Below are 16,085 nucleotides of genomic sequence, written 5' to 3' on the forward strand. Positions count from 1 at the left end.
GAGTAAAATACCAAGTGCCCAAGGATGAAGACATAAAACTGAAAGTACATTAAGGGACATAGTGGATGAGAATGAAAAGAGCCAAAAGACAAAAATGAGATAAAGATTTTTAAAAACATCAAAGAGAAAGTGATAGACATAGAAGACAGGCAAAGAAGATCCAACTTATGTGTAATTGGAGTCTTTGAATAATAAAAACAAAATAATGAGACAATTAATGCTTTATTCTAGAGGCTTTAACTCCAGGAAAACTGAAAATAAAAGAACTGAATCTACATACTGAAAGAGTCCTAAGCGAGCCAAAATGCTCAGCCTTTAAACATACCCCAATAAAATTATCTGACTTTAAGACAGTGAAAAGTATTTTCAGCCTCTAGACAAAAAGACCAAGTCATTTACAAAGGAAAGAAAATTAGACATTAGATTTCCTGATAAGACAACAGAGGAGCGTGGTTTTTAAGAAAAAATGCTTCTTTCAGGAAAGAAGCATTGGCCAAGTATTTTGTATACAGCCAAGCTGTGCTTTTACGTTAAAACACTAAAGAAAAGCACTTTAAACATAAAAGAATGTGAAGCAAGCTATACTCACATTGAAAAATCTACTAGATCATAACCTTTCTCCAAATAAGAGATGATTTTGGAAAGTACAAAAGGACAGGTAGTGAACGTTATACATATTTAAGAGTAGATCAAAGACTAAAAAAAAGGTGAGAGACAAGTACAAGATTAGCATGTGAACAGTATCTACTCAACCAAAGGAGAAGACAGTCTAGAAAATAATAATAATAAACCAAAATAAAATAGAAAGATAGAGAAGGAAATAAATGGGAAAATAAGTTCATTGATCTCCCCATAGATGATAAGTGAAAACAAAATGATATCTTTTAAAGTAAAAAACAAAATAGTAAAAGCCTAAGTCAGGGGGAATTGTATAATTTTTTTTTTTAATATGAAGTTCCAGTAACTACTATACCAGTAAAACTCTTCTTAAATTAAAAAAAATTAAAAAGAGCAGAAAAAACCAAATACTAAAAGACAAACCACAATTATAATACACATAAGTTAACATAACATAAAAGAATATGACAAAGCTAAAATCAAGTATATCAGTAATATAAATGTAAATAGGCTTAAACCGCCTAGTTAAAGGATTTTCAGATACGCTCATAATGTAAAACCCAACTCTGGGATGAACACAGGAAACACACCTCCAACAAAGTGATTCATAAAGGCTAACATAAAGAGATGGGCAAAGATAAACCAAACAAATGCAAACACTAAGAATGCTTGCGGTTATGATCTTCTTGTTAACAGGCAACCCCAGAATTCAAGTCTAAAAAAGCACTATGAGACAACAGCAACAAAAGGACACTTTATAATACTAAAGGCTGCAATTGACAATATGTATGTAACAAGTGCAAAGATACCAAATGTTTCATAAAACAGAAAAGTATCAAATATAAAAGGGGTAAGACAGAAAAACCTTAATAACAAAAATCTCAACCTATCTTTCAGTCCAAGATAGTTCAAGTGGTCAAAAAATAAGACTATAGAAGACTTTATTTTTTTTTAAGATTTTATTTATTTGAGAGAGAGAGAGCACAGCTGGGGGAGAGGCAGAGGGAGAGAGAGAGAAGCAGGCTCCCTGAGATCAAGGAGCCCTATGCAGGGCTCGATCCCAGGACCCTGGTATCATGACCTGAGCCGAAGGCAGACGCTTAACCAACTGAACCACTCAGGTGCCCCTATAGAAGACTTTAAAAACAATCAATAACATAGATCTTTTGAACATTAAACTTCGTATCATGGTAAAAAGAAATATAACTTTAAAAGCCCATGAAAGTTATGAAAATTGACTATATTAAGTCAGAAAGAAAATTACAAAATATTCCTTAAAGTAGAATTTAAAAAAATCTGTTTGATCAAGATATAAAATGAATTCCTCTTTGGTAATGTCCAAGTACCTCATATTAGAAAAACTCTACCTCTCCCTCTTCTGTTTCCCATAGAAAACAACATAAAATCCAGAAAAACTACTTAAAAAACAACTAAGTGAAAGGACTGGCAAGCAACCAAAAGTAAGAAATTAGAGAAGAGTCAACACTACAAAGGAGTGGCACCATGGTATAGTCATACAATGGAATACTACTTATCAATAAAGAGCAAATTACTAGTTACATAATGAATCTTAAAAGTATGATGCTGAAGGAAAAGAGGGTACATACTAGACAATTCCATTTATATTAAGCTCTAGAATAGGCAAAACCTATGGTGGAAAAAAAAAATCAGTTAACAATGCTTGCCTCTTAGAGTGAGGGGCAGAGGTAGGTACTACTAATTCAGAGTGGGGAAAAAGAAACAGGACGTATCCAAGAAGTATCATTTATTCCAAGGGTAAAAAAAAAAAAAGGCAAATTCAAATTGAAACAATAGATGACTCTGTTTATGAAACTGGTAACATAACCATTCAGAAAGAAAAAGATAATTTTTAAGTAACTTTTAATCATGGTCTCCTGCCTGTCCACAGGAATGTACACATGTTTGCCTGTACATAGACACACACACACACACACACACACACACAATGAACTTTCTTTGAATTACATCACAAAAAATAAGGTGAATTGATGGATTAACAGAAGGATGAATTTAGAATAAAGCAAATATAGTTAAAATATTAATTGTAGAATCTAGGTGGTGGGTATATGAGTCTTCATTGTACAATTCTTTTAACCTTTTTGTATGTTGGAAAATTTCATAATTTCTGTATGTTGGGAAAGAACTGCAAAGAAATCCTGAACTTGTCTATGCCTACGATTACTGTCAGTAATCATATTAATACTAAAATTATTAAACTACTTTACATAATTATATAGTTAAACAAATAAGGAAAAAGATTACTGTTACTAGGACTTAAGGTTTTCAGAATAAGTAAAAAGATAAATATAAAATAATTCAAGAAAACAAAAACCTACAAATATCAATTTAAACTCACAATTTTTAAAAAAATCTCTCCCATAGCTATGTCTACTAAAAAGGTTTAAAATCAATGATCCCCAGTAACAATGGGCATACCCAGTGCCCAGATCTTGATTTCAAAATACCATTTGCCAGTGAAGGGAACCAGGACCCATTAGATAAATGGCTGATTCTAGGTGTGAGGCACAGAAAATACAAGGCAAGCCTAGGTCATCTTTTTGTGCTAGAAAGTAAGAAAGTTCTTAAGGACTAATAAAGGCAAGTCAAAAGAATAAAAATGTCAGTCTGAAGGAACTTCCATCAAACAAATTTGAGACAATTTATCTGTCAAAAGACTAATGACTATAAATGATAACACACTGAATAACAATCCATGAATCTATGGAGAGAGAAAGGAGAGCAATGCCCTTCCTTAAAGAAGATTAACTACAAAGTGTAGAAAAAATAATAGGGTTAGATAATCACTATTTGCAAACCCCATTATAATAATGTAGGTGAGGATCATAAATGTATATAACCACTAAGTGAAAGCTAGTTAGATAACAGAATATTCTCCTAGTCCCAATATAATGTCCCAAAGATTACTTAGGAATTGCAAAGGAAAAACCATTATATTACAAAGGAGAAATCAAGCAACTGCCATCCAAACCAAGGGATCAAACTGCAGCACACAGAGTGGTAAATCCCATCACATTCACATCGGCAGCACAGATCCTACCCAACCTCCCCTCAAAAGATTCTAGCCAAAAAAATATTTAACCTGAGTCTTATGAATAAGCCTTTAAACCCAAATTCCAGATACAGCAAAAACAGAAAATAGGAGAAAAGTTTCAATGATACTATAAAGAGCTAATTAAATAAATAGAAAATGCAGGATATTTTTAAAGGATATTTTTTTAAAGTGTAGACTCTGCAAAGCATTAATGGCAAGAAGTCTTTATAAAAAATAAAATGATTAAAAGAAAATAAAGAGTCATAACCAAATGTACTACATGAACTTTGATTGAGTTCTGGTTTGGGAAAAACAACTATAAAGGATTTTCTTTTAACAACTAGCTGAAAGTGAATTCAGACTGAATATTAGATGATCACTATGGAATTATTGTTAATATTTTACATATGATAATCATATTTTGGCTATGTAGCAGAATGCTTGTTTTTAGAACCATTGAGATGTACATGCCATGTTGTCTGCAAATTATTTTCAAATGGATCAATACAAAAAAAGAAAAATGTATGTGTGTGCATGTGTATGTGTGTACATATAATACAAAGACAGAAGGGAGAGCAGATGAACCTATACACTATTAACTGGTCCATCTAGGTAGAGAATATATTATTCTTAAAATTTTTATCATACTATTCTTACTATTTTTTTACATATGAAAATTCCATAATAAAAAGTTGACTAAAAAACTGAACAAAGTAGGGAATAATACTTGACAACATTTAACACAGCAAGCGTAGAGGACAACAAAAGTCAGAACTTAAGAATACGCATGAAGGTGACAAAAAGAATGCTGGGAAGTTTAAGAAGAGGTTTATATCTCTCAGTTTATAATGTGACATTTGCAAACACCTTAGCACAATTATCTGGCACCTAGAAGGCTGTCCATTAACCCCCATTAACTTCCTCCAGGGTGAGGAGTCCTCAGGCTTTTGGGTCATCTGGATTCACGTCTTAGCCACGTAGTCACTGTGTGTCCTTTGAAACAGTTATCTAATATTGCAAAGTCCCATTTGCCAAGTCTTTAATAGAGGTTTATACCTCTCTCAGTTTATAACGTGATATTTGTGTACACCTTAACATAGAATCTGGCACCTGGAAATCTGTCAGTTAACAACTGTTCACTTGCCAGCTAGCCTTCTAAACTTTCCTGAATCTTGCTTCCCCCTTGCTTTTCAACTTTTGGCTTCATCTTGAGCCTCAACAAAACACAGCTCATCACTGCTCTTAAATAATCCATGGTCATCTTTCACCCTGAGCTTTTATTTTGCTATTTTTCTTTCTTGAAATGCTGCTTCTCTCTCTGCCTGCCACTCCCCCTACTTGTGTTCCCTCTCTCACTGTGTCTCTCTCTGTCAAATAAATAAATAAAATCTTTAAAAAAAAAAAAATTACAATTTCCAGTTACATTTGATCAGTGCAGATCATATCTGCACATGACAAAATGCAATTGTAAACAAAAGAATTCATAGGGAATATTCAGATTTCTTTAAAGAAATAATTTTATAATTAAGGGAGACAATTTTTTATAGGAATTATGAACAAACATATGTTAGTGCAAAGCTATTTTCATCTAATGAAGATAATCCCTAAAGAAACTGAAAATCATACACATTTCCAGTTGAGAGTCCCAAATATTTTTTCCTATCTTTTTTCTATCAATCCAATAAGGATTAAGTTTATTTAACATTTTTATAAATCAGTAACTTTAGAAAAGTCATACTACCAAATTAGGAAAACGGTCAATTCACAATTCACTAAAAATATGTAAAGAACATAAATGTGGAGAACAGATAGGATTCCCAGAGGAGTATTTCATGTAACTGGGAGAGATGATGTAATAGCAAGGTTTTCGTCCCACCCTGTACTTAACCAGTGCTTCTCAAACTCTTCCACTGAAACAGCCCCCTCCTGACAAAATGTCCTTAAAAAGGATGGAGAGGGGAGAACATATATCTTTGTGTGTAGAATAATTCAAATTATACCACAGTTCCAAATTTCTCATGTTTTACCCTAAAAATTCATGGTTATAAAGAAGATATGCCATATTTATCATGGCTTTTTGTATTTCCTGACACATAATCACGTACTCTCAGTGATATATGTGACCCAGTTTGAGAGGCACTGACTTAAACCAAGGTATGTCCATCTGAAAAAATATTTTCCTAAATTACGACACAAGAATAATTTCATTTTATAATGTCAGGGATAAATAATAATGAAAATTATCTGACATTTGTTGAATAACAATTATGTAAAAAGTATTAGATTAGGTTTTTAATATAATCTTAGTTTTAGAAAGATTTTTTTTTTTTTAAAGATTTTATTTATTTATTTGAGACAGAGAGAATGAGAGAGACAGAGAGCACATGAGAGGGGGGAGGGTCAGAGGGAGAAGCAGGCTCCCTGCCGAGCAGGGAGCCCGATGCAGGACTCGATCCTGGGACTCCAGGATCATGACCTGAGCCAAAGGCAGTCGCTTAACCAACTGAGCCACCCAGGCACCCAATATAATCTTAGTTTTAAAAATGTAAATATTATCTTGCCAACCATAATGAAGGAACTGAGGCCAAAGAGATTAAATAGCTATCCAAAAGCAGTACAGCGAATAAATATTAGTTACTTCGTACACAAGTCTTTATTATATCACAATCTCATCAACATTTTATTTTTACAAATATCTTTTTCTGTAACCTGTGTTTTTATCTTATGTATCTATTTAGTGGAGGTGTACTGTGAACAGCACAATGGCCACTAAGATATAAAAAGAAATTCTTCACTAGTGCTAGAGCTTTAAGACTGATCAACAATGGGTGATGTAAGACCATTTATATTAGAAAAGAGACCAACAAAGTTGAGTCAATTCTTAGGTTCAAGAAGACTTGGCATTATGAAGCACTGGGTGTTACATGCAAACAATGAATCATGGAACACTACATCAAAAAAAATAAAATAAAATAAAAATAAAAAATAATAAAAGTCAAAAAAAATTTAAGAAAGAAAAAAGGGGATAGATGGATCAGTACAGCAAAATATTGAAAATTATTTAACCTAAGGATGGATATATGGGTGTTAATTACTCAACAGTCTCTTCTTTTGCGCATGTTTGAAAACTTTGATGATAAAAAGTTGAAATAAAAAAAAAGACTTGGCATTGTAAATGGGATAGGATGTAAATTTTATTTACAAATAAATCCTAGACCTGATCCAAAATGGCAGCACAGAGTAACCGAGAGAACAAGGACCAGAAGGTACTCAGCAAATCCTAAGCAACCTCTCGTTAGCATGTCACTAGCCAGTGACATGTCCTTGAGTAAGTTGCTTGCCTCTCTAGGACTTATGTTCACCATATGAAAGGAGTGTGCATTTCAATTTCTACACTTAAGTTTCCATTACTCTCAGCTAGCACCTCTTTATTAGCATTTTTAAGCAATTTTTTAAATTCACATTTCTATATACTCAACTATCAGTCTTGGTCCTTTTTTTTTTTTGAAGATTTATTTATTTACCATTTGAGAGAGAGAGAGTGAGCTTGTGGGGAGAGGAGCAGACCGAGAGGGAGAGAATCTCAAGCAGACTCCCACTGAGTGTGGAGCCCGAGACAATGCTCTCACAACCTTGAGATCCTAACCTGAACTGAAATCAAGAGTCAGAGGCTTAACCGACTAAGCCACCCAGGGGCCCTAGTCTTGGTCCTTTTTAAAATATTCCCTCAATTCTTGCTTCTTAACCATCTTATAATCTGGAACACAACAAAACTGCCTAGTGAAAACTGCTAATAATATTAAGTTTACTCTGAGTTCTACTGCCAAAATGTTTATAATATCAGAGACTACTTTGGTATATTTATTTTTTAAAAGCTTTTGTGACTTGATAATTGACATTAAAATTAAATTATATTGTGTTCTTATTCAAACGCTTGAGTGCCTTAAAAGCCATAAGAAAACTATGCTACTAACCATCTTCCAGTTTGATTTGCAACCTGTTCTTCTAATTTCTGTAGCTCTGATGTGTAAGCCATTATTCGAGCATTGCATACCATGAGATTCTTAACTGCATGCAAGATCTGGTCTTTCTGAGTGCTCAGAGAAAGGAGCTTCCATATTCCTTCTCGCATTCGAATTTCTAAATCTATTTTTTCTTGAATGCTGCAATCCTTAAAAAAAAAAGAGAGAAAATATTCTTAAAAGATAGCAAAAATTCAAAATTATAACATTTATTTTTACCCCAATAGATGGAAAAGGTACTAGACATCATTTTAATGTTATAACATATTGAGAAAGTAACAAAGTTTTAATGTATAATAGCACAAAAGATATAGCTATTTGAAAATGCTCTTTGCAAACCTTAATTTCTTATTTTATTAGGAAGTCTTTACAATCTAGTGGAGAAACAGAACAGAAACAAGGGTGAGAAACATTACATATTCTTAGCATAATTTCACGAGGTTGGATAATGTCCCCCAAATATTCCTGTCCTCCCAGAACTGCAGAATGTGACCTTATTCGAATATAGGGTTTTGCAGATATAATTAGCTAAGATGAGGTCATACTGTAGTATGGGCCCAAACCCATTGGCTGGTGTCCTTATAGGAAAGCACATGAAGAAAGAGACACACACAGAGAGAACTACATGCAAAGACTAAAACAGAGATGGGAGTAATGAGTCTACAAGCCAAGGACCACCAAGCAACCACCAGAAGCTGGAAAAGGCAAGGGAAGATTTCTTCCCACAGCCCTTCGCAGGAATATGGGCCTGCCAGTAGGTACCTTGATTTCATACTTCTGGATCCCAGAACAATGAGAGAATAAACTTCTACTGTCTAAAGTCACCCAGTTTTGGTAATTTGTTATAGGACAACCTCAGGAAACTAATACAATAATATAGTAACTAATGTAAACAATATAGCACATGCATATATTATATAGTTGTATTGTGGAATGGCAAGATGTGGTTGATGATTAACCAAGGGAAATTTTTCTAAAGGAGATGCTGGAAAGGGGACTAAGGTTTAGCGGCTGTGGTAAGCAATGTAAATAAAATCTCAGAAGCAAGAGTGAAAACACTGTGCCCAGAAAATGTCAGAAGCTTTAGCTATCAGATGGAACAGAGATTCAGAATACATTTTTGGTATGTTTACTTTAGTTTTAAGAGTCATCATGAAACTACTAAATCACTTTAGTACTGAAAGTCTTTTATTCCATACAACGATCTTGTAATGGCCTGGTTCTATATACAAGTTACACATGTAACATTAAAATTCTATAAACTGCATTGCTTTAATTCACAGTGGCTTTTTAAAAAATTAAAAATCATTGGATACTCTTTACTACAAACATAATAATGCTCCGGTATGTCTATTTCTAAAAGTAAAGTGACCATCCTGGCTTCTGTGGTAAAAAATGAATGTTATAATTTACCTTTTAATTAGATCAAAATCTGTATCAAAAAATGTAAACGGAATCTAATAACAGAAGTTCCAGATATTAAAAAGACAATCTTTTCAAAAGGAAAACCTAAAAGTTAGGAGGGCAAGTCTATGAAAATAACCTTAAAAGAGAAGTTGCAGTAGATGATTTAACTTGACTATCCAAATCAATCAAATGCACTATTCATAAGCAGAAAAACAGATCTGTTTAATGACTTCCTGTAATTACATCATGTAATTACCACAAAAAAACCTTCTTTAGTAGTAGAACTCAAAACTGGTATACTATATAAATGTAGTTGTTTGCTGGTTTCCTTCTTTACACAAGGCTGAATTTCAACAATTCTGTTTCATCTTTTTATGACTTTGTCAGTCCCAAAGTAAATTCTTCTTTAATGTAATTAATAATTAATTATAAGAATTGTCCATGGGACCCATATGTCTATAGAAATAAGCTCTGGCAGACTGGTTAGTATTGGAGAGTGCATGCAGGGAACAACGTGAAACCAGGATGAATAGCTTTACCCCACAACTCAAATATAAACAAATACCATCTGCTGCCATTAAATTCAATTTTGCTTTTTAAATGTTACTGTGAGGCAGCCAGTTCAACCAGCGCAGCGGTTCTTAAAGCTGGCTGCACATTAGAATGTGGGGAAGGGCCTTATAAAAGTACCTAAGTTAAGACTCACCCCAAAACAATTAGACTCTTGGGAGGTGGAGCCTGAGTTTTTGTTTTTGTTTTGTTTTGTTTTTTTAAAGATTTTATTTATTCATTTGAGACACAGAGATACAGAGACAGAGAGAGAGCATGAGCAGGGAGAAAGGCAGAGGGAGAGGGAGAAGCAGGCTCCTCGCTGAGCCAGGAGCCCGATGTGGGGCTCGATCCCAGGACTCTGGGATCATGACCTGAGCCGAAGGCAGACGCTTAATGACTGAGCCACCCAGGCGCCCCGAGCCTGAGTTTTTGTTGCTGCTGTTTTTTTTAAGTTCCTCTGGTGATTCAATGTACAGCCAGGGTAGAGATCCACTGCCGTAGTACTTGAAATTCCATAGCAATCTGGAAAGTTGCAACAACCTCAAGGAACCAGCAGGTGGCCACAAACACATTAAAGAATCAGTTTGGGCTTCTAAGGTTTCCCTCTTATAAATGAAGATTATCTTCTCTTCATCACTTATTGATAGACTATAAAACTATAGAGGCTTGGGAAATAGTGCAGAAATGAAATGCAAAGTTAGGGCTTCTTTTTTTAAATCCCCTTATTTGTAAGGTTAAATATTCATTAAGGATATATGATAATGAGATATATCTAACATATTAACATTAGAATTCTATCCTTTAGAGCAGGGATTAGCTAACTATAGCCCAGTCAATGCTCGTCTTTTTGTAAATAAACTTGTACTGGGGCACAGTCACACCCATTTGTATTATCTAAGGCTACTTTCAAACTACATTGGCAGAGGTGAGTAATTTCAAATAAGACCATGTGGCCCACAAAGCTGAAAATATTTACCTACCTGTTCTTTTACAGAAAGAGTTCACTGATCCCTAACCCAGCCAAATTAATATTCATAGTAAACTAGCTTACCTCTCCTACAGTGAGCAGATGTGGATCTGGGAGGGCTGACGGACGTGAGTGGCATGAATTGTTAAGTGTATGTATGCTTTCGCATGTACTGCGGTGTAAAAAAAAAGAGAGCGAGCGAGCTGTGGTGTTAGCTAGTTTTGTGTTCCCCATGCAACTTTAGTACACATCTATACTTCACACACAGAGAAAAACCTCTCTAGTCAAGTGCTATTACTCCAGCCAAGAAAGTCTTTATGGAGTCAAAGAAGTTAATTTTAGTTAGTAAGGGGTGCAAAGTGCTCCTGCGGTAAGAGTTGATGTGCTATCCACAGTGAGAACAATGATCCTGTAATGAGAGCACAGACTGAGTGCTCAAGGATGATGCTTACTCAACCTCAAAGTGGAACAGGAGGAAGTTAAAATCCCTACTGCCGCTGCCTCAATCATAATGGCAGAGTTGAGACTGAGTAGGACCCCAGACAAAAGCATATACCCATCCCTCTTAGAAGTGTCTGAAAGCAAGTCTCCAGAAAGCAAAGAATGGGGGGAAAACCCCCCTCTTGCCATTTCTTCTTCAATTTTCTAAATGAGAGCTTCCTTGTAATCAAGTCAAATGAAGCTTATGACACTGTCCTGATCATGTAGGTATCTAAAGTCAGGCTAATAAAAATATACAGGGCAAGGCTAAAAATGAAATAGGGAAAGGACTTATAAGTGCAATTGTAAATTATGTAGAAAACAGAAAGATACTGGGTTTGAAGAGCTAGAATGGGACAAAAGAAGCGCAAAGAAAATGGCCTTAGTTTTGAAATTAAGCACGGACTTTAAAAAAAAAAAATGAAGTCGGGCTGCTAGTAAGACAACTGTAGTAATCCAGATAGAAACTATCACCCACACAATGGATATAGTTAAACCATGTTTGCTAAGTGACCATGATGAAAAAGACTGCAAAAGAGGATATATAGCATACATCCTTCTTCTAAAAGAAATTGCGTGTTATTTTAAGTATTGTTTATGTACAGAAAAAGTCTGGAAATCGTCAATAGTGGTCATTCTGGGGAATGGCATTAGAGGAAGAATTCTTAAATTCATGTTTCTGTATACGTTTACTTTGCTGAAATGAGATAATGAGACAGGGAAACTGAAGAACTCCATAAAAAATCTCCTTTTTGCTCCTTTTCCTGCTTCTATTCTTGCTAGGACTTGCACCCACACCCCACTTTACATATGCCTTGTAATGCAAATAGAGTATTTCCTCCTTGTAAGGGACAAGGAGTTCATGATTTCTCTAGAACAGATAACATCTAAGGAAGACCCAGATGAGAATGACTGGAGGGATCTACCATATGTGTATTCCAGACCACCAGCGCTAGACATCTAGACACGAAGACACCCACTGCCCCAACCCCGGCTCCAAGCAATAACACTTGGGTCCTCCTCTTTGTTCTAACCGGTTCCTGGATGCCTGAGAGGACACATACACCGGACCATCATCCTCAATAAAAACCCCCAGACCCCAAACTAAGACAAGACTCATGCTCCTTGTCTTTCTGAGTTTCCTGGGCATTTGTCTGTATCTGCTCTCTCTATATCTTCAATGAACTTTTTCACCTCCGTGGGCTCATGTGAGATTTCCATCCTGCAGGAAGCTAAGGACCCTCTGGGCTGGTCTTGCGAGACACCCCCCCACACACACAACAACTGGGTCTTCTGACCCGGCCTGCTGGCATCAATAGCATTACTTCTTGAATTTCATTTTTATTAAGATTTCAAAAGCTTCAGTATTTGTAAGAAAAGGTAGGTGCCCCAACATCTCAGATGAATGGGACAGAAGATGGTAAGAAAAAGAGTTTTCTCTCAAGCACATTCTGAGTGTTGGGTACTATGCTAAGTATTTTTTTTTTTTTTTAAGATTTTATTTATTTATTTGACAGAGAGAGACACAGCGAGAGAGGGAACACAAGCAGGGGGAGTGGGAGAGGGAGAAGCAGGCTTCCCGCGGAGCAGGGAGCCTGATGCGGGGCTCTATCCCAGGACCCCGGGATCATGACCTGAGCCGAAGGCAGACGCTTAACGACTGAGCCACCCAGGTGCCCCTATGCTAAGTATTTTAAAGAAGTTCTCAACTCCCAGCAGCTTTCTGGAATAACCATCTTACCCATTTTACAACTGTGGAAACCAAGGACTTAGAAAAGACAGATAACTTATTCAAGGTTGTACAACAAGCAGAGTTGGATCTGACCTTAATCTGACTCTAAAGCCAATACTCTATGCTGTGTGTACTCATAGATGACTCCAAGGTTTGAGCAGAGGTGTTTCATAGTGTTACGACCACCCAATAATTTTTGGTCTTATCCTTATTAGATGGCAGGTTCATTAATATCAAAGGAAAAACAGCAAATAAAAATTCAGTTAGTCATGTATAAAATTCTCTTACTGACCCTCAGTAATAGGTTAAAACCTATTACTATTCTGCAGTTTTTATCCAAGATCCGAACAGAAGGAATTCCACAACTCAATTATTTGCTTTTCTTACTGCCTAAGAAATCACTAAATACTGTACCTTTTCACATGAAAATAATCCAGCCTTGTGTATTTTTAAACATTTATTTTCATTCCATGTAGCTAAACTTCTTTCATGACCTTACCCTCTTCTCTCTTTTGTATAATTCCTAAATATTATTGCTGAACACAACAAAATAAATATACTTGAACGACAATACAAACACCTATGTAATACACACAAGAACCTCAACAGATTGCCAATTCACTAGAAATCAAGATTCTGTTAACAATCGGGACAGCCAGGGCGTCTGGGTGGCTGAGTCCTTAAGCATCTGCCTTCGGCTCCTGGAATTGGAGCCCCATATCAGGCTCCCTTTTTCAGCAGAAAATCTGCTTCTCCCTCTCCCATTCCCCCTGCTTGTGTTCCCTCTCTCGCTCTTTCTCTCTCTGTCAAATAAATAAAATCTTAAAAAAACAAAACAAAACAGAACAATTGGGACAGCCAAAGTACATAACGGATAGGACAGAAAAATAAGTATTTTACATTAAAATGTTTGAAATTTTTTAAAATACTGGCATAAAACAGCATTACTAATAAAGGAGTTGGACTTTTCTGCATAATGATTCTTAATGTCTTACTTATTTTTCTCAGTGTTATTGAAGATTTACTAACAATGTTGCATCTACTGAGACTTCTAACAAAGAATAAGTTTCTAAGGAAAGGCTTTGCCAGGTTTCTAAACAAAGATAATAGGTTGGACCATATAAAATTGCCACTAGTCTACCAATTTTGACCTACAAAACTGGTATTTTCATATGGTTTAATCTATCTCAGAAGTAGGTAAAAGAAGGTGGAGATTAAAACAGAAGTGAAGATCCAGCTTAAAGACATCAGTTTTAAGACTTTAAAATTATGGTTAAGGGGAAAATAGAACATTTTAATAACTGACTTCCCTACGAAAAAATGTTGGTCTCTATTAAGTAAAAAAGATTTCTAACACACATTTTACATGGCGAAATAGCAAACTATCAAGCTTCTTTCTTATCCAATTCAAAAAGAATCCACTATCAAACCAACTTTTTCTAAAGTTCCAAGGTTGCAGTTTGCTCCTCCACCCCGTCCCCTCAAGTTTCTGTCGTGCGTAGACAGCGCTCCAGTACTTGTGTTTCCGTCAAATCGAGTAATAAGCAAACTGTCCTCTCCTGGCCTCGAGTGGACTTCTCGGAAATCCCGGGGCCTCCCTTCCCCCGGCATCGCCTACACTGAGGGGTCCAAACCCTGGAGGGTGGAGGGAAGCAGCGGGCAGGTGCGCCCGGAAACGCTCGGCGGAACTCTGGCATCGCTTCCCGATTCGGGTCTGTCTCCTCCATAAGAAATCGGGGGCCGTGGGGGATGAGGAGATTCCTAAGCTCCCTTGGAGCCTCAAAAGTGCGGCCTCCTAGTCCTTCCCTTTGTTTCTGGCCACGGCTGAATAGGAGACGCGGGGTGGGGGTTTCTCGACGACGAGGCACAACGGTGGCTTGAGGACTCGAAGCCGGGCCCTTCCTCACTCACCTGCTGGGCGGGAAGGCCCGCCAGGCGGAGCTCGGGACCCCTCACGGTCTGCCCCTCCATCTCCAGCGCCACAGCCAAGGCCGCCGCCACTCCTCCAAAGGTAAGATTTGAAAAGCCCGCCGCTAGCTGGAGCCGCGGAGGACGCCAACCGCCGTCCCGGCCGTACCAAGTCCGGCCGCGGGGGGAGGGGCGCGGGGGGCTTGCAGCCGGAGGGCGCACGCGCAGTGGGAGCGCCCCGCGCCCGGGCCTCCCGAGCTGGAAGCCGGCGGGGACCCGAGCTCTCCGTGCCCGCGGAGAAGTGGGGAGCCGAGGGCCGACTTAAGGCAGTGACTGGGGTGTGGGCGGGCTTGGGACGGGAGTGGGCCGGGCGGTGGGGAGAGCGCCGGCCACGAAGCGCACCTGGCCCGGCACAGGGTTTCTGCTGGTGGCGTTCGAGGCACGCCCTTGGCGCTGAGTGCATTTTGCCTGCATCCCAGTGCAGGCTCTCCCTCCACAGCCCTCGGGCTGGCTGCAGTCCCTGCGTTCTTACGGACGACTCAGGGACACACGGTGTCACCAGGAGCCTATGGCCTCATTCCCAGAGAACCAAGGGCCACTGCTCCCAGCGCTCTCACACAGCACAGGGTCACTCGGAGACCAGGGCCCTGTAACCCCGGCTGGTGAGATACCAAGGTCTTTTCTTTTGTCCCCAGTGTTTCTTTATAATTCCAGAGACCCCATCACACACACCCAAGTAGTCTGTTCTTCTTGCAAAGACTTCTTTCCGGAAAGCAGTTTATTCTTTTCTTGCAAAATACTTATTTCATTACTCCTTCCCCACCAGCATCCAAGGTGATAGCCGAATGACGTATTATTTTCCCCGAGCCCCATTTTTTGCTGTCCCTAAAGACCAATACAAAGACTCTTTTTCAAAAAAAGATTTTATGTATTTATTTGAGAGAGAGAGCGCGCGAGAGAGCCCGAACAGGGGGCAGGAGCAGAGGGAGAGAGAGAAGTAGACTCCCCACTGAGCAGGGAGCCCTTTGTGGGGCTTGATCTGTGGACTCTGGACCATACCTGAGCAGGAGGCAGACGCTTAACGGCCTGGGCCACCCAGGCACCCCCCACCCCAATACAAAGACTCTTTAAAGAGTTTTATTATTAATCATAATGGGAAAGTATGGAATCTTTAAAAATAAAAATTGAAGTGCTAAACATTTCAGGCCCTTGTAAGATCCTTACAATCCATTGTCCTGGCCTATCCTGACTTACCCTTGAAAAGGCAACAGGACTCCTCTTTGACTTTTGACATTTTTTTCTCCTAAGTGCAAAATTAACCAAATA

At 37.8% G+C, this 16,085-nt stretch overlaps 1 protein-coding gene across 1 annotated transcript in view; it reads right to left on the reverse strand.

Moving 5' to 3' along the window:
- The window catches only part of RTKN2 (rhotekin 2), a 74,031-nt gene extending 59,209 nt beyond the window's left edge, over positions 1–14,822 (reverse strand). The window contains exons 1-2 of the mRNA XM_021699980.1: positions 14,763–14,822; positions 7,666–7,862 (exon numbers count right to left, since the gene is read on the reverse strand). Coding sequence (XP_021555655.1) covers positions 7,666–7,862; positions 14,763–14,822 — 257 coding nt within the window. The remainder of the gene's footprint in view (positions 1–7,665; positions 7,863–14,762) is intronic.
- Positions 14,823–16,085: the final 1,263 nt, after the last annotated feature.

Source organism: Neomonachus schauinslandi, chromosome 6 (assembly GCF_002201575.2).
Source record: "Neomonachus schauinslandi chromosome 6, ASM220157v2, whole genome shotgun sequence".
Taxonomy (NCBI): Eukaryota; Metazoa; Chordata; class Mammalia; order Carnivora; family Phocidae; genus Neomonachus; species Neomonachus schauinslandi.